Source organism: Megascapheus bottae, chromosome 8 (assembly GCF_031878675.1).
Source record: "Megascapheus bottae isolate mThoBot1 chromosome 8, mThoBot2.hap1, whole genome shotgun sequence".
Lineage (NCBI taxonomy): Eukaryota > Metazoa > Chordata > Mammalia > Rodentia > Geomyidae > Megascapheus > Megascapheus bottae.
In genome coordinates this window covers 25,014,659-25,039,475 of record NC_143516.1, presented here as the reverse complement: position 1 = coordinate 25,039,475, position 24,817 = coordinate 25,014,659, and the positions used below count along the sequence as shown (strand labels likewise).

The following is a 24,817-nucleotide window of genomic DNA, read 5'->3' as shown; positions in this document are numbered from 1 at the left end:
ATCTAGCCAGATACTAACACATGGTAATTATTCATTACAGATTATTTGATTGTTTACCATTTAGTGCTATTGTTCAATATTTTTTATTTATTATAAGAGGAAATTACAGGTTGAACTGTGTGGAATTGTACATTTCTAAGCATATTTATAATTACAGATGATTCAGTTTACTTTAATCATTTCAAATTTATTAAAAGTATACATATATATGTGTATGTGTTTGTGTGTATAAAAATATCCATACATGTATACGCACACACACACACATATCCAATAAATCCAGGTGCTTTCTGGACCCATTTGTATATAGGAAAAAGAGATTCTAAATCTAACTGAAGCATTAAGTTCATGATCACAAATTTCTTTTTCTCTTCCCAAAGCATGCAATTGTCATGGAAAAGCTGAAGAATGTTACTATGATGAAAATGTTGCAAGAAGAAACCTGAGTTTAAACATTCATGGAAAATACATTGGAGGGGGAGTATGCATTAACTGCACACAAAACACAGCAGGTATCAATTGTGAGACGTGCCAGGATGGCTTCTTCAGACCCAAAGGGGTAAAGTATGCTCTTAAATCATAAGTGTTCTCTTTACTTTCTTATACAATGTCAGGTTGTGCAGAAAAATAATTTTGACATGGTGGACTTCAAGTTGTGAAATATGACTAGGAAGATTTTATATGCCTGGTAAAAATATTATCAGTTTTATATCACAAAGCTTTTAATTTTAACGTTAGTACAGACACAAAAAAATCTTTGTAATTTGTATAAAATAATTATATGTGGTCAACCAGTCATTTTAAAGTCAGATACGTAACAATGTGATGGTTCAAACTCAAGAATGTTAGTAGATATCTCCTCAGTCGTTTTGTCCATTCAATGCCCAATACCTTAGTTTTAATAAACAGTGTTCAGGTAATATAGTGCCCCAACTTTACCTTCATTTTGAACATTTGTCATGTGTGGTTTCTTTTATACTTGTGAACAATTTTACAGCTGACTTGGCTGCTACAGAAAATATTAGTTGGGGATTTTGTGTGGGATCTGTATGGAAAAATGTAAAGAAGTACGATTGCAATAGAGCAAGGTCATTTAACCAATGGACATGTCTGTATATGCATATCTTTTTAAATGATTCATAACAATAATTATGATGTCGAGATTTAAAATAGCTTTGATTAAATTTCATCTTAAGTGTTGTGTCTAAAATGATTATAAATAAAAGCTGATTTTAAAAGAATTTTCCTGTTTTCATACCATTACTGCAAAGATGTTTCCACATTGACTTTATGTTCTGAAACCAACCAACATTCATTTATAGCTTCTAGTAATTTTATGTTAGATTTTCATTAGAAATACACACATAAATGGTTGCCAGCAGATAAATTCAGGCTCATTCTGCTTTGCAATATTCATGCCAATGTTAAGTAAAAATGGTGAGAAATGGCATTTTTATTTCTTTCCTCATCTCAAATGGAAACATAATAATTCACTCTGAGTATGACATGAGTTGTAGGGTTTTATGAATGCATTTTTATCAGATTCAGCAGCTTCTTTGCTATTTATAGGCAGCTGAGATAGTTTGTATTAAAAAAGAGGCACTGAATTTTATCAAATGCCTTTTTATGTCTACTTAAATATATATGTTTTTACTCTCTCATTAGTGGGACAAATCTACATTAACAAAATTGTAAAATAGTAAACTTGCATTTTTTGTTAAATCCAACTTACTTATGAAATACCCTATTTCTTGTATCTTGTATGATTGTATTTGCATAAGAAATACTATCTGTAATTGAATATTTGTTGCAATATATTTTACAGATCCTTGTTTTGGATACTGACCTCAAAATAAGAGTTGGGAAATGGGTTGCATAAATCAAAATTATTTTTATAAGTAAATTATATTTGTAAAATAGGATTACCTAGGAAAACTATTTGAGTCCCTTTGGTGGTGAAAGAAATTAGATATGTTCTTCCATTATAAATCAATAGCTAAGTAAGTTTTGTATCTTTGCTGGTTTTGTCTCTTGTCTTTGTTTCTGCAGTTCAGGCTGGTCTGGATAAAACGTGCTTTCAAAGTACTGAGAGTACAAGCTTGCACCATGACATTTGGTCTTTGTAAATCATTTTGGTTCATTATGCTTTTCAAAGTATTAGCTTATTTCATCCAAGTAGTCACAATTTTTTGCCTTAACAGTTCTAAAAATTAATACCTCTGTGTCATTCTCAAAGTATTGCTTTCTATACTATGTTACCTTCTTCATTTTTATCTTTTTCTATTTCATTTTTAACTATATTTTATTGTCGGGGGGATGTGTAGATGGGTTACGGTTACATTTGTCAGGTAGCGGGTACATTACTTGTTTTTGCTAGTCCTGGAGCTTGAACTCGGGTCTTGGGCACTATCCTTGGACACTTTTTGCTCAAGGCTGGCACTCTGCCAAGTATGGCACAGCACCACTTCCAATTTTTTTCTGTGTATGTGGTTCCAGGGAATCTAATCCAGGGCTTTGTGCATGCTAATCAAGCATGCTATCACTAGGCCATGCTCCCAGCCCCACATTATTTCTTGAACATTGATTTTTAATTTAATTTTATTGTCAAGGTGGTATACACAGGGCTTATAATTTTGTATGTAAGTTAGTGAGTACATTTCTTATTGAACATTGTTACCCACTCCTGAATTTTTTCTCCCACTTGTCCCCCACCCAAGTTGTATAAAGTTATTTTCCAATGTATTGTCTTGTGAGTATCACTGTTCCATTCTTTCATCCTTATGCTGTGTCTCACCATTGTGTTGTATCTCTTCCATTCTGTAATTCAAATAATCATTTTTATTTTTCTTCTTATTTTAAAGATACATCAGAACCTTTTTTATTATTTCAAAAATATTTCCCTAATTTTTTCTTCTGCTTTGTGAGCTTTTCATATAATTCTTCTAACTTGCTTTAATTTCTTTTTTTAAATTTTATTACCTATCTATTTGGAAATCTGAATTATTGAAATTTAAATTGGTTCAATCTATGCCTAGCTTTTGGAGTACTTCTTTTCCTATGTGACAAATAAAGTACCTAAATAACATTGCAAATGTGATTTCAAATTACTTTTCTTTTAAAGAAAAAAGTCTTTATTAACTATAAAGATATGTACACAATTTCTAGTTACCTGTTTTTCTATCTCATTTCTCTAAAGAACGTCCTTTTTCTCACTGAGATGCAATATGCTATATGTTGTTGTTGTTTGTTTGTTTCTAATGGCACAAAAAGACCTCCCAATTTCACTCTCACATTGCTTCTGCTATTTGAAGCTTCAATTTAAATGAGACTTTTTTTCAGATGTCATTGCTTGACTTCATTGTGTTGTTGTATTACACTTCTTTTTTCTCTGATAATATGTTGTGTGTCTGTTTCATCGGTTACCATTTTCTCCTTCATCAATGTCTTTTAAATCTCTCATTCTTGTAAGTTTGTTGAGCTGGACTCCGCCTCCTATCTGTGCTGTTTAGTCTTTACTTCATGATGAGAGACAAATGTGTCTTGAACAAATGATTTGGAAACTACTCGGTGAATGTGGGTGGTTCATATTCTATCAGATGTGTGAACAACTATATTTCTGACATTCTGATTTATATTAGCAAATGAGTTCCTACTTATAAACTGAGCCTGTATGTGTGAATGTACATATGAAAAAATGTGTTTTACTGGTGGCAACTTCATGCACACACACATGTATTCAATAGTATTTCAGTATTTCTTTGGCAACTAATTTAGTGTTTTGTTCTTTTCCTGTTCCATCTGGGAAACAAATTTATTTAAAGTAGCTGTACATTATCTAGATTTGCTTAATTAAAATACTGTACATACTCCTTATATTAAACATTTAGGATAGGTAAATCTTCTAAGATACCTCATATGTCATTCCATTTCATTTTAATTTATATAACCATCCTGTAGTTGTTTTGTTATCCTTGTATTACAAGGAAGTAAATAAATTACACAAGACTACACATCCAGTAAGTGGCCACCCTGGGATATGAGCTCAAGATTTCCTAATTACAGAACTGGCATTGTTTTCTCCCAAGTTATACAGGTTCCTAAATAATGATATTTTTAATTTAAGTATTTTAGTAGTATATTTTTGAGCATGCCGTGATCAATAAACATAAAGCTCTTGAAAGGGAAAATAGGACGAAACTTTACAAACTGGACAATGTTGTAAAAATGAAACAAAACATTTAGGAATGCATTATGATGTGATGTGTATTTATGAATATCAAGGAGATAATATAGTCCTTTGGTATGATAATGATACTTTGATTACAAGGTGCATGTTTGGAGTCTAAAGTTTCCTTTGTTAAGATTTCCTATAAAAATGAGTGTAGGAAGAAAAGTGAAACTTATAGGGGAAATTTTTGCTAATTGTTGAATCTAATAACAAAAGTTTGAGTGTTACTTTTTAAATACATTTGCATTTTCAAGATGTCAGACATGAAAAAGTTCTATACTCTTAAGGAAAAAGAATCACAAATTAACTACAGGCTTTGGATTTAGAAAAAATATAAATGAGAAAAAATAGGATTCTATTTAAAATTTAATTATAGAAATTACCCATATGTGTTATATAGATAATCTGTAATAATTTTTAAAGTAGTATTTATTTTTAAATGAATTTATTTTGAACATTTGTTGTGCTGGTGGTAGTTCATATTTGTAATCCTAACTATTCAGGTGGTTGAGGTCAGACTGGGAAGACAATTCCGAGAAACTTATTCCTAGTTAACCAGCAAAACAACAACATCAACATAAAAAAAATAAACAAAAGTGGAGATATGGCTTGAGTGGTAGAATACCAATGGGTCTTGAATGAAAAAGCTAAGAGAGAGTTAAGAGGCTTTCAGTTCAAGGCCCAGTACTGGCACAAATTTAATTAGTTCATCAATTAATATTAGTGTTTAATTTCCCTTAATATTTATTTACTCTTTTAAATATTTTTAGGTATCACCAAATTATCCAAACCCATGCCAGCCATGTCACTGTGATCCAACTGGTTCTTTAACTGAGATCTGTGTGAAGGATGAGAAATATGCACGGCGAGGTGAGCATTGCAGTAAACCTGATGAAGGAAAATAAAACCAACAAACAAATGTGAACTGTTTTTAGATCACTTGATAGTAAACTCCATCCTTATAGTAAACAGTCTTACATCTCTCAGCACATCAGTATTTCCCTCAAGAGCAAATTTCTTGCTCATCTCAATAATTAAGCTTTTTCTTTGATTGTAGTGTCATAAAATGAATTTGTTATAACTGTCATCAAGACATGGAGCTATAAAATCTTACGGGACCACTGTCATGTATGCAGTCTGTCATTAACAAAAGTGACTTTATAAGATGAATGGTGTGTGTGTGTGTGTGTGTGTGTGTGTGTGTGTGTGTGTGTGAAGAAAGAAAAAAAAGGGAGTCATCTGACAGTGGTAGCATCCAAGGCTACTGAGAAAGCTAAAATCAGAGCATCACAAAAGCCACCTCAGGTATAAAAATCAGACACACCATTTCCAATTAATAAGCAAACATTTGAGATGGAGGGATATTTCAAGTGGTATACCAGTTGTGAGCAAGCAAACTGTGGCCTTGAATTTAAGAAAAATTATGTCACAGAAGAAGAGTCTATATATGTGTATATAAATCACAAATCTGGGCTGGGAGTTTGGCCTAGTGGTAGAGTGCTTGCTTAGCATACACGAAGACATGTGTTTGATTCCTTGGTGCCACATGCATAGAAAAGCTAGAAGTGGTGCTGAGGCTCAAGGAGTAGAGCACTAGCCTTGAGAAAGCCCAAGGACAGTGCTCAGACCCTGAGTTCAAGGCCCAGGACTAGCAAAAAAAAAAAATCACAAATCTGTGGCAGATGTATTGTTTTGTAGATTGCCTGGGTTCTAGCTAAGTTCACTGAGGGATGTGTGTGCTGGAATGGGAAGCAAAGTAGAAATCACACAGCAAGATAAAGGCAATAGTAGAGAACCCAAGAAGCTGACATAAAGGAATACAGATGGGCAGAGTCATGAATTAAAGAACAGAGCTTGCCACTGCCAAGCATTTTGAGCAATGAAATTCACAATGAACCCCAAATATTAAGGAAGTAAATGCCAATGTAACTCCTTGGTAGAAAAATATTTGAAATTACTTCCAGAACAATTTCTTGCCAAGTATAAATTCATAAAATGTATCTGGAATAGTTTCTTTATAGCATAAAAGAGTAAATCTAGTCTTCTCTGACAAGAAAATTATGCCTAAACTAGAAAGGTTTTTCCCCCTGTAATGACATTAAGGTTAAAATGTTGGCTATGTTTCCATGGCATACCTGATTATCAATTTAATATAGAATTTTACATATAATCTTAAATCTGGAAACATTAAAATAGCATTATATTTGGATATTCAAATGATAAATTACTGGTCTTTGTTCAGTTTAAAGCCATCTTTTTGCTAAGAATTAACTGTCATTGTCATAATTGTTATTACTGTTATTCTCCTCCCCTACGTTTGTGTGTGTGTATATGTGTGTGTGTGGGTATGTATGTGTATGTGCTGCTTGAACTCAGAGCCTGTCTCAACACTGTCCCTAAGCTTTTTCACACAAGGATGACACTCTACCACTTGAACCACAGTTCCACTCTCAGACTTTGTTTTTGTTGTTCTTGATCAGAGATGTGAATCTCACGGACTTCCCTGTTTAGACTAGTCTTCAAACTATCATCCTCAGATTCCAACCTCCTAAACCTTTCCCATTTTAAAATATGTGGATCATAATTTAAAATGTTACAGAGAAATACTACATTTTTTTATCCATTCATCTACTGAGGGGCATCTGGGTTGGTTCCATATGGAATTCTATGCTACCATCAGAAAGAATGACATCACTTCATAAGGAATTGGGATGACTTGGAAAAAACCATATTAAATGAAGTCAGACCCAAAGACATGGGGAAAGCAAGATGACTTGGAAGGGAAAGAGGGAACATGAGCAGGGTCTCAGTGTTCGAGAAGTACCTGATGAATGTAATTGTAATTACTCTGACACTAAAATTCCAAAACAACAAAAAAAGAGAGATCCTGAAGACTGAACAGTGTCCCCAAGAGAGATTCCACAAGAAGTTCATGAGGACTGTGTGCAAAAAAACATGTGACAGAAAAATAAATGAGAAGAAAAACAAATACAAGATGTACTGAGCATTTTTGTTATTGCTCTTTTTAATTTTCATGTTGATTTCTCCCAAGTATTAGAAGTTCTGAAATCTTGATTAGCACCTAAATATGAACTAGAATATAGTAGCATTATCTTTATTTGTCTCTTTAAATTTATAAAAACAATAAACGATTTCCAGTTTTTAGTATAACTAATGTTTTAGTGAAGATTTAGTTATTAACCCTTTTTAATTATTATAAAGATAACTAGCAAGCTAATTTTTAGCATAAAGAAGGGAAGCAACCTTGCCTTCTACAACTTGTGTACTTACATACTCCTTTTCAGTTTTCTCCTGTGTGGTTCCTTTAACTTGCCTCAAATATGTAAGAAACATTGTAATCAGTGATTCTAACAACATAATTTCATGTTGACTATATCTAAAAAGGCAAAGAAATGGTTCGTTATTACTACTTCTGCCTTCTCTCCACCATCCACATATTTTTACTATATATATTTATTATGGTAGAACTATATGATGGTACCTTCATCACATTAGGGAAAACTTAAATTATAACTTGTAATGTATTTCATTTTATTTAATTTTTTGTAGAGGGGATTTAAAGAGGGTTGCAGTGACATGACTCGGGTAATGTGTACATTTCCTTTTGATCAGTGTCACCCCTTTCCTTCTTCTCTCCCAATATTTTTCCTCCTAAATTTCCTCCCACTGAAGTTGTATCATTTATTTCCACTATGCTCTTGCAATGCAAAATGAGAAAAATAACCATTCCTACATTCCTCACCAACTGATGCTGTCAGGGACATATTTGTCTTTTCAAAGTTTTAATAACTGGATTTGATTTTAAACCAATCATTACTGTGATCTTCAAATTAAAATATAATTGAGAACCATTCTAATATATGGTCCAAATGACAATTATAATTTGAGTCTTAAGAATCCCTTATCTGTTTTAAAGACATTGGCATATTACATCTTTTTCTTTAGGTCTAGCACCTGGCTCCTGTCACTGCAAAACTGGCTTCGGAGGAGTAAGCTGTGATCAATGTGCCCGAGGCTACACCGGCTACCCAGAATGCAAGCCGTGCAATTGCAGTGGCTTAGGGAGCACAAATAAGGACCCTTGTTTGGGGCCATGTAGCTGCAAGGTATGCTGTCTGCTTTTCCTAATGTCATACTATCAAAACCCCAAGGCCTTTGCCTGGAGTTCTCTCTTATGTCTGCTTGGCACGAAGCAATTACAACCATGTCTACAAATATCTGTCTGTTCAATAGAACAGTCCTGTAAATGTCCATAAATGCTCAGCAAATTCACTGCAGCAACAGATGTACCAGTAGCCTGTCATTTATTAACAAATTACAAAATACACCTTCAGAGTCCTTCATGTAAGCTGGGAATGGTAGTGCATGCTTCTAATCCCAACTCTTTAGAAGGTGAAGGCAGAATGATTGCACTTTGAGGCCAGCTAGCTCAGGCAAGAAAAAAAATACATAAAAATAACAACAAAAGGAACTGAAGAAACAACTCATGTGCACTTGTCTAGCAAGTGCAAGGCCCTGAATTTAACACTAGTACTCCAAAAGGGAAAAAGAAAAGAAAAGAAAAAGAATCCTTCTCATTGTCCATGTTCCATCTAGCCTATTAATTTAAAAATGTTATTCATAGCACTCAAAATACCAACTCTTTGACATTCTAATTTAATCAAATCTATATGTTGGCATCTAATTCTGGAAAGAATTCTGTTTAAATGATACTCTCAAGTATGAAAACATCTTAAAATTCTCACTAGAGCTAAGTCCTCTGTTTAATTACAGAAAAATAAGAAGATCTAATAGAATTGATTAGAGACTCAATATTTTCCCCCTCAGAGGGCTTTTAGAAATGCAATTTTATTTGTTGTAGTCTCCACTAATAGTTCATCCTGTTAGCATCAAGGGATGTATTACATCTGCAGTTTTCCCAGAGAGGAAGCAGAGAGGTGTACACTACTCTAAAATGATAAGACTGGCTTATTTGTATTAATCAGATGACTAAATTAGCTGAGAGAATGAATAATTCATTGGAAATGGTAACATGCCATGCCCCTTTACTTTATTTTATTTTTATTTTTGCCAGTCCTGGGGCTTGAACTCAGGGCCTGGGCACTATCCTTGGACTTTCTCAAAGCTAGTGCACTGTCACTTGAGCCACAGCACCACTTCTGGCTTTTTCTGTGTATGTGGTACCGAGGAATGGAACCAGGGTTTCATGCCTGCTTAGCAAGCACTATAATACTAGGCCACACTCCCAGGCCAACCATGCTCTTTTAAAAGCCATTTTTCACCCCTTACATTTCAGTCATAAATAAAACTTTACTAAAAGTCTTTCCTTTGTTAATGTATTAATCTTTGCCAGACAGTTATAAAATATTGTATGGTTGGCATTACTACCATAGGTAGTAATGTATAAGAAAATACTAATTCTGATATTAAATGTGTTTTTATTGGGATAAGATTATTGAGATAAATATGATAGCCTATGTGTATTATTGTCTTAAGGACCTCTCATTTATAGATACTTACATATATTAGGCATGTTAATATTCCTAATATTAATCTGCATATTAAATCTGCATATTAGATACCTGTCTTGGACTACTGAAATTACATTGTATACACTACTTATTGTCTGTCCAAGCAGCAGAATGTCAGCAAGTTCAATATAAATAGTTATATAGTTCAATATAGTGAATTTCTAAATTTAATACATCTCATACCAATATTACCTGAAACAAAAAATTGCTCTTGAAACCCAAGAGTGGATAGTAGTCTGTGAGTGCTGAATTAGACAGAGTCCTTTTTTTTCTCTGTGCTGAACTCCTCTGAACAGTCCTGCTGGGTTTTAGTACCCCTTCTCTTATGTTTACTAAAACATATTAACTGTTTCATTCAGTCTCCAAACCTGTAAAAATCTCAAACCTTAGATACTTACTTTTCCCCTACCTCCCACTCCTCATGGAAAAGAAAAGGACAGGCAATGAGATGCTCAGGATGGAAAAGGAACTTTCTCCTTCTGTAAGATGAAGAAAATCAGACCAGAAGAAAGAGGAAGCATTTCTGTACCTATTATTTGTAGGCTGGTGATGTTGGATGTTTCAGTAAAGAGGAGCAAACAAATGTATTCACTTTGGGAAATTCAGCCAGGAAGGCTAAAACTTGAAGTCTGTTTGATTAGTGGTGCTCACAAGGAAAGCTGCTAATGGCTGGGCTCTCCCTGACTCAACATTGTACTGAGAGTCATTATAACCATAAGACTAAAAATGCCTCCCGTGAAGACACTTGAAACTACACACACATTTAAAATGCTGCAATAAACAGCAATTAAGAATAATAAAAGAGATTGAAAAATTAAGTCAATAGCATCATTAAAAATAATGTCTTTGAGTGATGTGATATTTTAAATACAAAAGTATCAGCCCTTAAGTCTTTTTTTGGGGGGGGGATTAAAAACTTGTAGAAAGTAGGCTTGATTTTTAAAAATCTACATAATTGTAAAATTCAAAAATTACATGCCTGTAGCAAGGGAATTATGTTGTGTATTTTTTCATAATTATAGCAGCACATTTCACCATGTGCATGGAATGTACTATGATCAAGTGTTGCTGCCTCTGTTTACAGGAGTAATAAATAGCTGAGTAGTTCAATAAATAATGAATATAATTCAAAAAGTTATCAATGTGGAGAGGAATGTAATAATTCTTCTGTTTCATAAAAGCATCCTTTGACGTGGACTTATCAACTGATAATTAACACAGCATGTATCAAAATGGTATTAAGAGAGAAAAATTTTGTTGAAGGCTTCATTCCAAGTAAAATGATAGAATTTAGGCTAACTAGGAAAATTATATATGCATATATGCATACATGTGTCTAGAAAATGCTGTCAATACTATCCACTTTATTCATTAACAGAATATAAACTATATGTAAATTATACTATATAATACACACACACATATATATATATACACACACAGATGTGTATTTGTCTCCCAAATATATAATGACCCATATACATATACAATTATTCCCTTAGATTATAGTACTTTTTACAGTAACTTTTATTAGTAATAAATGTCTCACTGAAGTATGAAGAACTTTTAAGGAAATACTTTATTATGACATTTTCAGTTTAATTCAGTTTAAATGATCTGTAAATGTCATATTAAATTGGTGTGGGCATTGCTTTTAAATACCTGCTGTTTCAAGAATGTGAATAATATAGTAAATATACTGTAACACATTTCAATGTAAGAAAGAAATAAAATGTCTAAATTCCAAGCCAAAGAAGGAAATGTAAGTCAAGCATAAGAGCAAATATAGCTGAGTAATAAAGTGGTAGGCTGTAGGTGAGAGGACAGCCTTAGTTTGAAAATCAAGGCCAGCATTTGATGCTTGAATGCTGTCACTAAAGCATAGAAACAAGGCTCTAGACTCACAGAGAGAAACTGGAACTGAACTGAATCATGCAGAGACCCTGTAAATGCTTTCAGAAAGGAAGAGTAGGAAAACTCTGTAAACTAGGAAAAGCAAATATGAAAGTCCCCCCCTCTACTTTTCGGGCACTGGGTAGGGGAAAGTTCGTGTCTTGTGAGGAACACAGTCCTCAGCACATGCGTGTTGCACATCAAAATGAGATCAAGCCAATATCTCCAATTAACCAAATTAATGGGTTTACCACAGGAGAACTACAGCAAAAGCAGGAAGAGGAGGAGGAGGAGGGGGGGGGGAAGGGGAGGGGGAGAAGGAGGAGGAGGAAGGAAAGGAGAGAAGGGAAGGAGGGAAGGAAGGAAGGAAAACCTCAACTGAAAACAAGCTTGCCATAAAGAATAGTACACAGGAGAAAATGATTGTGCAATGTTTGTGTTCAGTTGGGTGAATGACTAGGAGTGGGATTGTTGGGTCATAGAGTAGTGCCAGATTTAGTCTTTTGAGGAACTGCCATACTGCTTTCCAGAGCGGTTGCTAGCAGTGTAGTAAAGTTCTTTTCTGGTCACATCTCCACCAGGCATGAGCTTCCAATGCCTACTGAGAAATATGATTCTTTGAAGATTATGTGTCCAAAGTCATAGGAGTTAAAGAGATAAAAATCTGATACTACATTGCTGACAGAATAATAAAATGCAGTGTAAATTTCATAGAAGTTACCAAAGTCAAATGTAATCCAGAAAAAAACAATATTCAAGAAATATTTAAGAAGAAAAGAATAATGGAGAATTAAGTACACATATTCTCAACATGAAGAATTGAAAGACATTCAACAGGGCCTATACTAGAAAGTACGACCAATAGTAAGATAAGCAGAAAAATAATAAAATTAATCTTCAGCATCTTGTGTTAACCTACATTGTTATTTTTTGTAAAAAATGTTAAGTGATAGTTGTATTTAGATAGAAGAATATTAAACCCAGAATGGATGTGTACTCTCATCCACAAAATATAAAAATCAATTCATAAAGAGCAGTAGATAATTCACAGGAGTGGCAACTAAACAAAATTCTAACAAACTGTTCAGGGTATTTAATGTAAAGTTTATGATATTTAGAAATATATATTTAAAAATAGAATACTTGAATGTAATGACAATCAAGAGACATCACAAAGAGACTTATGGGACACAGCAAAGGCAGTTCTAAGGGGCAAATTTATTGCACTATGAGCTCATATTTAAAAGACAGAGGAAGAACATGTGAATAACCTAAAAAAGACATTGAAGCACCTAGAGGAACAAGAAAGAGTTAACTCTAAAACAACTGGAAGGACAGAAATAATAAAAATAAAATCAGAAATATCAGAGATTGAAATAGAATCTACTATACACAAAATTAATAAATCAAAAAGTTGGTTCTTTGAAAGAGTCAACAAAATTGACAGACCCCTGGCAAGATTAATCAAAAAAAGGAGAGGGGAGACTCAAATAAGATTAGAGACCCCATGGGAACAATCACAACCAATATCCAAGAAAGTCGGTCCATTATGAATAAGTACTACCAGGGCCTTTATTCAAAGAAACAAAAATCTAGTAGAAACGGATGATTTCTTAAATAAATTTAGGCTACCTGCACTGAAAAATGACGGGGTAAACAAATTGAACAAACCAATTTCATATAATGACATAGCAGAAGCAATAAGGAAAATGCCAACCAAAAGGATTCCAGGTCCAGATGGTTTCATTGTGGAATTCTACAAGATGTTTAAAGATGAAGTAACACCTATACTCTTGAAACTCTTCTGAGAAATAGAAGCAGAAGGAGCAATACCAAACTCATTTTATGAAGCCCAAACCAGGGAAAGACCCAACAAAAAAAGAAAACTGCAGACCTATCTCTCTAATGAACACAGACACAAAACTCCTCAGTTAAATACTAGCCAACAGAATCCAGAAACAAATTTAAAAAATTATACACTACAATCAGGTAGGCTTCATCCCACAGATGCAAGGCTGGTTAACATTCTCAAATCAATCAATGTAATACATAATATCAATAGAGTGAAGGATAAGAATCATATGATAATTTCTTTGGATGTGGAGAAGGCATTTGACAAAATACAACATCCATTCATGTTGAAAGCACTAGAAAAAAATAGGAATAAGAGGTACATTCCTTAAAATAATTAAAGCCATATATGACAAACCTACAGCCAGCATTATACTAAAGGGTGAAAGACTGGAACCATTTACCTTAAAAACAGGAACCAGATAGGGATACCCATTCTCTCCACTTCTCTTCGATATAGTGCTGGAATCCTTAGGCAGAGCAATAAGACAAGAGAAGGACATCAAAGGGATCCACATAGGGAAAGAAGGAATTAAACTATCCCTATATACAGATGACATGATCCTCTACTTGAGTGACCCAATAGGCTCCACTCCCAAACTCCTCGAATTAATAAACCACTTTAGCAAAGTGGCAGGATACAAAATTAACCTTCAGAAGTCAGTAGCCTTCTTGTACACCAACAATACACAAACAGAAGGCGAAATCAAGAAAATGATTCCATTCGCAATAGCCCCCGAAAGAATAAAATACTTAACCAAAGATGTAAAGAAATTATTTAATGAAAACTATAAAAGCCTAACAAAAGAAATTAAAGAGGACACCAGGAAATGGAAAGACATCTCATGCTCATGGGTAGGGAGAACAAACAGTGAAAATGGCTATACTGCCAAAATTGATATACAAATTCAATGCAATCCCCATCAAAATCCCAAAGACATTCTTTACTGAAATGGAAGATATAATCCAAAGGTTCATATGGAATAAGAAAAGACCTAGAATAGCCAAAACAATTCTAGACAAAAAGAACAATGCAGGTGGTATTACAATACCAGACTTCAAACTCTACTATAGAGCCATAATAACAAAACAGCATAGTATTGGCACAACAATAGACCAGAAGATTAATGGAACAGAATAGAAGATCCAGAGATAGAACCACATACCTATAGTCAACTTGTATTTGACAAAGGAGCCAAAGAAATACAGTGGAACAAACACAGTCTATTAAATTATTGGTGCTGCCAAAACTGGGCAGCCACATGCAGAAAACTAAAAATTGACCCTAGCGTTTTGCCATGCACAAACATTAACTAAAGAAAGAGAGACTTATCAAAAGAGCAGATTAAAATGGCAGAAAAGCATATGAGAAAATGTTCATCATCCATGGTCATAAAGGAAATGCAAATAAAACAAGCCAAAGATGCCACCTTACCCTAACACGAATGGCCAAGATTTTGAACTCAGACAATGACAGGTGCTGGTGGGGTTGTGGAGAAAAAGGAACCCTACTGCACTGTTGGTGGGATTGTAAACTAGTTCAGCCACTCTGGAAAGCAGTGTGGAGGTTTCTTAAAGAACTGAAAATTGACTTTCCCTATCATCACGCCATACCACTTCTGGGCATCTAACCAGAATACCACAATCCAAGACATGATAAAGACACCTGCTCAGCTATGTTTGTCTCTGCACTATTCACAATAGCCAGGTGATGGAAACAATTCAGATATTCAGATGCCCTATTGCAGATGAATGGATACAAAAAATGTGATACACACACACACACACACACACACACACACACACACACAATGGAATTCTACATAGCCAACAGACAAGATAAAATAATGGCATTTGCAGGGAAGTGGATGAATCCAGAGTGAATCATGTTAAGTGAGACAAGTCAAGACCAAAGGAACAAAAGGCACATGGTATCCTTAGTATGTGGCTATAAGATCCAAACAGTTCAAGAGCGAGGACTCAATATTTGCATACCCAATGCTATGGACTTGGTACTGGAAATATAAACACAACTACATAGACATAAAAACTTATGACTCTATAGATATAATGTTTTATTACATAGATTAATATGTATCTATAATATACCAACCCTTAGTCTAATTTTGATTATGTTCTAAAAACTAAGTGCAGTGATTGTATATAGAGATTCCCTTCTTGAATACTTGTTTGTTAAACACATCATTTGAAATATGATGTAAAAATCAATGTTAACAAATTCTTTAAAAAATAGAGCATTTAATTTTTTTTGTCAGTCCTGGGCTTGAGCTCAGGGCCTGAGCACTGTCCTTGGACTTTCTCAAGGCTAGAGCTCTACCACTTGAGCCTCAGCACCACTTCCGGCTTTTTTTTTCTATGTATGTGGTACCGAGGAATTGAACCCGGGTCTTTATGCATGCTAGGCAAGCACTTTAACCACTAGGCCAAACTCCCGGCCCACATTTAAAATTTTTTGAAGAAAGTAAAATACAATTTAAAATTCAAACATAGGTACTAATATAATTTTTAAAAACCTATGGAAAACTAGGGAAATGGTAATTGGTGATTCACTGGGCCTTAATTGTTTTTGTATTGGGAATTTAGACGTGAAATTAATGTGAAAGCAGTATGGCATTATGTAGTATCTTTCAGATGACAAAATGCTGTCATCAAGCAACTTTATATTTAAACATTTTACTCCAAATAAACTTGAAACAATACACTTACAAATGTGCATAAATGAAACAATATAAATATTCCTGAAGTAGCATGCTAACACTCTATACCCAAGAATTCAGTTAACCATAGGCTGAAAATATGTTAAAAATGATCACCTCTATGGAGCATATAGAGTGTTTTCTTCTCATCATTCCCTAAATAATAAAATATTACAGCTAGTTGTAAAACATTTGTAGTATATTAGATTCTATCAGTAATCTAATGATGTCTTAAAGGTTTTAACAATACTCTGTATGTTATTTGTAAAGGCTATCTGATTTTATAAAAAGGGAATTTATCACTACATTATCTTTGTGTGTATATATGCCAGAAATGAGGCTTGAATTTAGGGCCTGGGCATTATCCCTTGGATTTTAAGCTCAAGGCTAGTACTCTACTATTTGTGTCACAGATACATTTTTAGCTTTATTTTTTAATTGGTTGCATAGAGATCAGAGTCTTGCTGACTTTCCTGCCTGGGCTGGCAATGAACCACGATCCTTTCATCTCAGCCTCCTGAATAGCTAGGATTACTGGGGTGAGCTACCAGCGCCCAGAAGCAACATTGAATTGCAAAACTCACAAGCAGACAAACCGTTCCCCCATAAGTGACAGCAGAACAATAATTCATTCTATTGACAGAAACAGCTAAAATGATTAAGATAAAATGACATTTACTGGATAAGCATTGTTAGATTTTGGAACCTACAGGTGAAAATTGCCATAAAGTTACAGTTAACTCCATATTTTTGTGAGACATATATTTAATAAAAATGTTTATGTACACTATGAAATATATTAATTTCAGAATAGTTGTTTACAGGATCAAGGGATGACATAAATAGAAATTAAATGTGAGACAATTGTGTTTAAGAATCTGTAAGCCACCAATATATATATTTTCCTGTAGGTTATGAGTACTTGTCCTATTAGCTGTGCTTTCTTGTTCTTGAAAATAATTCCTAATTTAAATTTTCTAGGGTTTAAGGTATAAGGGATTGCAGATTCATACAGATGCAAAAGGAAATGAATCACTTAGTACGATATTAGCCACACTCTTATTTTTACACCTGTTTTCACTGATAGCTTTTCTTAGACAATAATATGAATGGGCATCATTCCCATTATTTTTCCAAACATGAAAAGAATAATTCAAGACAAAGTATTTATGAGTCTTAGGCATTATACAACTTTAAACTTGTTCCTTCTTACATATTACAAGAGACATGTCAATGTCCAAAATATTGAGTTTGCCAAATACAAATGCCATCTGACTCTTGAATTGGTTTTATGTACCTTATGGCAGTAATGGATTCTTTTGTACTTTTGTTCAGTTGTTTGGATGGCAGAATTTGATAAATAATATAAATTGACCTTGATCTCAGTGGGAACATTTGCTTTTATTTTTCATCAAAGCCTTAGTAAAAGAGTAAAAATCAAAGTCTGAATTTCCATCTTCTTTTGCTTTGTTTTTTAATGTGTTTTCCATTAAGTCCCCGCTAGCCCACAAAATCGTGTCATCTGCACTTCGCCAATAACTACAACCAACCTGATTATCAAACCTAGCCCACTATAATAAGATTCCTCCTAAATCAGAATATGTATGTATATATGTATGGACGTGTGTATGTATACACACATATATGCATATTTATATCCTACTCTTATTATTCACTACCTTGGCATTATGGTATTCCTTAAACAGAAATCATGTTTGCATTCCTTGATTCTTCCCCTTGATAATTTTTTATTCACTAAACCTCACCTTTCTTTTGCCACAAAGTCCCCATTTACCCTGGCTGCATGTAGAATAAAAACCATGATCAATAATGTACATATTTTCTCATAGCTCCATAGTGTCTGAATGAAATCTCTTTTTACTGTAAGCATATTTTGCACATTGACAACATTAAAAGCTCAGCTTGTGAAAAGTAAAAAATAATTTCCATTTATTCTCTTTGTTTTTTCTCTAACTCACCAACTATCTATTATCCTGCTTTGGCAAAGTGTGTTAAAGAAATAAACACTCAACAGATAGTGCTAATTGGCTAATTATCTTCCATTTGTTAATTTCCTTTAATACTAGAATGCATTAGATTGAATACCATAATGGAAGAAAACTTGAAATTGACCACACACACACACACACACACACACACACACACACACACACAGAGTCAAAACTAAGCATGACTACAAAATTCCTAAAGCAATTAGCATGAAAAATAGCATAAATATCACAGCAGACACCTTTGTCAACAGAATTCCCAGTTGACGAACCATCACTGTTGTGCATGTCCTGTTGAAGTTGTTCCTAATTTATAAGGAGGCAACTGCATGATAGAGAAAACAGGAAAACTGTTGTGACTATTTCTCCAGAGAGAACCTGTACTGAGAAAACTATAGCAAAAAGAAAATTGATGTCAGCCCAACAGACTCTGACTCCAAGAACTCAAAAATAAAAGAATTGAGTAAGGTTTTTACAGTAGGAAAAAAAAAGATGAGCAAAAGTATAAGACGTCCACCATAACAGTGTAGCAAGAGAGACTCTACCATATTTAGTTAGACATTCTATTAAAATATTCAATGGAAATATATGTCTAAAATAAACATTTCCCATTCAGGAATGAAACTTAATTCTTTTTTTTTGTCAGTCCTGGGCTTGAGCTCAGGGTCTGAGCACTGTCCTTGGACTTTCTCAAGGCTAGAACTCTACCACTTGAGCCTCAGCACCACTTCCGGCTTTTTATATATATGTGGTACCAAGGAATCGAACCCGGGTCTTCGTGCATGCTAGGCAAGCACTCTTACCACTAGGCCAAACTCCCAGCCTGAAACTTAATTCTTATAGAACAAGAATATATTCATTTTACCTGTAGGGCAGATATTTTCACAGTATATTTGCATACATATATTTGCAGTATTCAAATTTCATGATGGTGACTATTATGAGAAAAGTGACTAAACAAGCACCTTAAGGACATGGTAATAACAAGTATTGGGAACAGAGTTCTGAAGCACGATGATACTTAAAAATATTCTTAAATTCTTGTACAAAGTGGTTCCACTATAGCATATCAGTTTATAAGTGTAATATATCTTAATCAACGTCACTCCCCTTCATTCTCCTCCAGCTCTCTCAACCCATTCTCTCCAGCTACCTGATAGAATGATACTTTAATATTATAGTATATAAGAATATAAACATGCTTAGTATGTGAGTATATTTACTATGAAAATACAATTGACTATTACTGGTTCATATATAATGTTGATATGATTCTTCAGAATAATGGTCTAGAAACAACAAAGTGTTTACAGTTTTAATTTCTAGAGCAGCAGAGTATTCTGGAAGTTATACTGTTTCCACAGACTTCAATATGAAAGCTGTCATTAAACATATAAATTACAGAGTCATTAGATAGACCCTAGCCAAAGAAAATATTAAAAATGAACTCAAGAAGTTCCTATTGGAAGTGCTAAGAGATTTAGCAAAGCAAATACCAGCTATTTATCAGAGCAGATACTAGCTATTTAAAACACCTTTGTGAAATGTAACATATATATATGTATATATATATATATATATATATATATATATAATTTTTTGCCAGTCCTGGCTTGGGCTCAGAGCCTAAGCACTGTCCTTGGGTTTTCTCAAGACTAGAGCTCTATCACTTGAGCCACAGCACCACTTCTGGCTTTTTTTCTATGTATGTGGTACTGAGGAATCCAACCTGGGTCTTCCTGCATGCTAGGCAAGCACTCCACCACTAGGGCAAACTCCCGGCCCTATATCAACATTTTTAAAGTTGAGCATTACAAAAAAATAATGACAAGAAATAGCAATACCAGTCAACAAAATAATTTTAAGCTGGAAGTCATAAACTCCTATTGTCTCTACTAGGTATCTAGGATCAATTACAGTCCCATCTATGATTTAGAGACTGAGCTAGCTGGCATGAAATCTAAAATGGTAGTGGTGGGGGGTTGCTAACTCTAGAATGGAAAGAATAAAGAAAAAATTGAAACAATGGTCTTATTGGTTGTAAGTACAGTGTCAGACACAGTATATATTCAATTCCACTCTTCTCACTGAAGCGACTTCCTTCTGTGAACATTTCTTCACTGCTACACTATTATGATCCTAGGGAGAATGATTTTCTATCCCTTGCCGTCTCCCAATGTAGCCTGTTACTCACCTGTGATTTCATGTGTGAAAGACCAAAGTAAAGAATAAAGATGTAGGAGCCAGGCGCGGTGGGTCAAATCTGTAATCCTAGCTACTCAGGAGACTGAGCTGAGGATCTTGGTTCAAAGCCAGCCAGGCACTAAAATCCCTGAGACTCTTACCTCCAATTAACCGCTAAAAAACTGGAAATGGTACTGTGGCTCAAGGGGTAGCTGAAGAGCTCAGGGACAACACCCAGGCCCGGAGTTTAAACCCTATAACTGCCCCCCAAAAAAAGATGTAATGAAAAATAACATACAGGCAACTTGCTCATAACTTTTATTAATAGCAAACAAAATTAAATTGTTTGGCGCTTATCCATACAGCAGATGGCTTACTCTAAGGCTAAGGAGCCAATCATTGAAGTCCTAGAGGATCAAAAATGATTCAGGAAAACAATGATGGGCTGAATCACAAGTGACGTTGCTGTGAGTCACAGAGAGGTTTTGAGAAAGCAGTGATGGCCCAGGAGCCCACAGAAAGAATTAGGAGACATAAATGTGTCAGCATGAAGGTGCTAACATATAAATAATCATGTAACATATTACAAAAAGGTGAGAAAACTTTGCCTCTGTGAAGATGTACATAAAAATCTTGGAACATCATGCCTCTGTGTTAAATTGTGTTTTTCTCCATTATATAAAATCAATAGTAATCGCTACTTTAAAAAATAGGTTTTTACAAAGAAAGTTTCTCAGTCAAACTTCCAAGTAGTAAATCACGTAAGGTATAGTTAGGTATGTACTCTCTCTGGTAAAAGGAAGAAGGAAATAGATGTCCCAAGTTTTACACTCACACACAAAATGTCTAGAAAGAAGAGTTTTCATTGGTGAAACAGATTTTTCTCCCAGATACTCTATTTCCTAACAACCTCAAGAGGCCTTTTAAGTCAGCCCTAAGGAGTGATAAACAGAGTCTTTACCCACCATATTTACTACTTTCTTGTGTTTTAATGTGTGTACTTGTAAGAAAACCAAAAACCTAGCAGTTTTGAATGGAATGAATCTCCTTCAGTCTGACTAAGAACATTAGGTAAATGCTTTTGACTAATTTAACTTGCATTACTTGAGCACTTGTTAGGTTGATACTTTCCCAAGTGTCTTCACTAATCACCTAATATTTCAAGAATCACCTAATACTTCAAGTTAGAAGAGATTCAGAGAGCTTTGTTCCTTCATGGGGGTCAATATGTATCTATGAAAAACAGAAAGAATAATGACTGCTAGGTTGAATTGAGGCATTTGCTTTATTTGAACATGGATGGTCTCATTAGTTGGCTTCCTGTGTCCAGTTTGATCTCATCTGCTTGAGATTGGCTGAGAGATGGCAATGCAGCACAACAATATACTTTTTAATTAGGCTTGCAACTAAGAATAAAGATTCAGGTTTGTAAATATTGAGTGCAGTTTACCGAATATAGGGAAGATTCAAGATATTTGCTCAAGTGAATAAATGATTTGTATTCCCAATGATTTATTCAGAGCTATAATTATCTCTGCCAACAAATTAAAATTTTAAACCAAGCTTCAAGGTTTAGGTGAAATTCTACTCCTGCCAGAAAGTCTCCTGAGACCTTCACAAAGGAATCAGTGACTTCTTTATGTTCACATAATTTATTTAGTTCAAGTCTGGCATATAGAGAACATATTCCATTGTGCATACAAGTTGATTGTGTGTGTATCTTTTTAACCTAAGGAGACATAGGCATTTCAAGACAGAAACTTTGACTCACTCATCTTCTTAGTACCTAGATATTCTAGCCCAATATGTTGTTCTGAGTTATTAGATTAAATTGAATATGCAATTACTTAATCATAATTTTTCAAGGTCATATTACTAGGCTAAATTGGAACTATGGAAAATATAACTAATGTCTAAAATTTTGTAATTATTGAGCTCAGTCTGAATCTCAGGGAAGTGCTTTTATTTGCTTTTAAATGAAAGTGACTGCAGAGAGTAGATTAGACCAAGCAGAAAAGAACACAGTGTACTGAACAGCTGTCCCTTGTCCTCGATGGAAAAAAGCTAAATTATAAATATGTTTCATCTTCCCTGCCTGGGTACTCTTTTGAAGATGCTCTTCAACTTCAGCGCTTTGGGGATTTATTTGTCCCTATTGGTCTGAGATCAGCTTCATTAGTTTTGCTGTCATCTATCATCTCAAAATATCTGGAATTATGCCTAAAACACTAAAACTGGTTAGAATGTTAGTGAAAATACTTCAATTTGTGAACACCCAGACTAGTATTAGAGTCAATCCCTTTCTAAGGGTCCCTCATTAGCAAGTTGAAATAGTAGAAATGGTAGATGGGTCAGAGAAATCAGGAGGCAAATAGTACAGTTTTTAAACAAGTTTTCTTAGACCTAAGTAAAAACTCCTAGTTAATTCTTCAAATTTTTCTATTCATATTTTACAATTTTTCTTTTATCTTTACATATTTTATTAACCCTGTCTTCTCTCTATTCTTATTTTTTTTTGCCAGTCCTGGCTGGAGATCAGGGCCTGAGCACTGTCCTTGGGTTTTCTCAAGGCTAGAGCTCAACCACTTGAGCCTCAGCACCACTTCCGGCTTTTTTCTATGCATGTGGTACCGAGGAATGGTAGGCAAGACTCTACCACTTAGACCAAACTCCCGGCCCTCTATTCTTATTTTTAAATATTTTTATTAAACAACTACTAAGTACATATCACTTTGGCATGTGTACAAAGCACTACCATAAGAGATTCATTTAAATTTAATATACTTTTATAAAGCTATTGCCCAATATTGTAACAGGAACCTCGGTACTTTCTGGAGACAATAAATATAAGCAAGATAGGATTCCTACCTTGGAAAGGACTGTTGTGAATTGCTGGAAAGAACAGTCTTTGAAAACCTAGCTATACTTCGTGTGGTTATATAAGGCAATGTTTAAAAGACTAGAGAACAGAATTGAAAGAAAAGTTTGTCCTCTAAGGAAAAGGAAAACTTCAAAATTGAGATAAAAAAGAAAACTGAAGAAAAGGGGAAATGTGATGTACATGTAAGGAATATTGAAAATCTGTTTCTTAGAAAACAGGAAAGCTTCATGTGGAAGCATTAATTAAGATTAGACTATTATTAAATTGAGAGATTATACTCCTCTCAGTTTTTCAGTGTATAGTCAGTTTATATTGGTCTGAACCCATGTTATGTTTTCACCTAGAAATAAATAATTTTCTAATATACTAGAACTAGAATTAATGAAGCCAATCTAAGAAGCAATCACTTAACAAGAAAAAAAATATTTCCTCTGAAAACTACCTGGCTATACTATTATGTAAGAGGAAACATTGAAATAAAAAAATAACTTAATTGGGAAGAAACTTCTTTCCAACTTATTCTGATCAAAGAACTATTACCACTGTTTACCCAGCTTCTTCACATGTCAAATATATATACTTGGCCTATATGTATGTATTTTAGTGTGTAGTATGAAAAGTATTTTAGTAGTATTATTAGTAGTAGTATATAAATATTGTATTATATATCCATGGATAGTTCGATGGTTTCAGTTTCATTTTATTTGATGATGAAATTGATTAGTAACAGAAGGGTGAAACTAATTGGCGACACTTCTTCAGACTAACTTATTTATCATGAAATTGCCTCCACATACTGAAGATACATGGTGATCCAAAACAAAAGAACATTCAGAGTAATAGATCAAACGTTTGATGAAGAATGGGGGTGACATTGACCAAGAGTCATTGTATTCATAAACTATTTTTGTTGAATGGCAATTATTTGTATAACTACTTAAAGATAAAAAATAAAATTCAGAATAATAAAACCCAGTGAAGTAGAGGAAAGAAAAGAATATTGAAAATCTGCTTTTACTTAAAGCAAGGAGCCTTCCTTTGGAAGGACTTACCAAGAACAACTATTTCACAAACTGAGAGATTATATACCTCTTGTTATTGTTTGCAGTCTTTTTTTAGTTAGGATCAGTTTTCATGGGCCATCATAACCTTGAACACAGGAAATCTCCTGTAGTCTTTTCATCTAGTGTGGTTAGAAAGATGTGACTTAAGACCAGCGTGGTGGCTCATGCCTGTAATCCTAGCTACTCGGGAGGCTAAGATCTGAGGATCACAGTTAAAAGCCAGCCCAAGCACTAAAGAACCTGAGACTCTTATCTCCAGTTAATCAGTAGAGAAAGGGAAGTGGGGCTGTGACTGTAGGGGTAGGGTGGTACCCTTGGGCTGAAGAGCTCAGAGACAGCATCCAGGCTCAGAGTTCAAGCCCCATGATCCCCCCCAACTCAACCAACAAAACAAAACAAAAAAAGCAAAAAGATGGGGCTTATCATTGCATTGTTATA

General features: G+C 34.3%; 1 protein-coding gene across 1 annotated transcript in view; it reads left to right on the top strand.

Annotated features, from left to right (window-relative positions):
- Positions 1–24,817, top strand: part of Lama2 (laminin subunit alpha 2) — a 392,099-nt gene that overhangs the window by 89,779 nt on the left and 277,503 nt on the right. Inside the window, exons 8-10 of the mRNA XM_090337749.1 lie at positions 381–559; positions 4,999–5,098; positions 8,195–8,355. Of these exons, the coding sequence (XP_090193875.1) occupies positions 381–559; positions 4,999–5,098; positions 8,195–8,355 (440 nt within the window). The remainder of the gene's footprint in view (positions 1–380; positions 560–4,998; positions 5,099–8,194; positions 8,356–24,817) is intronic.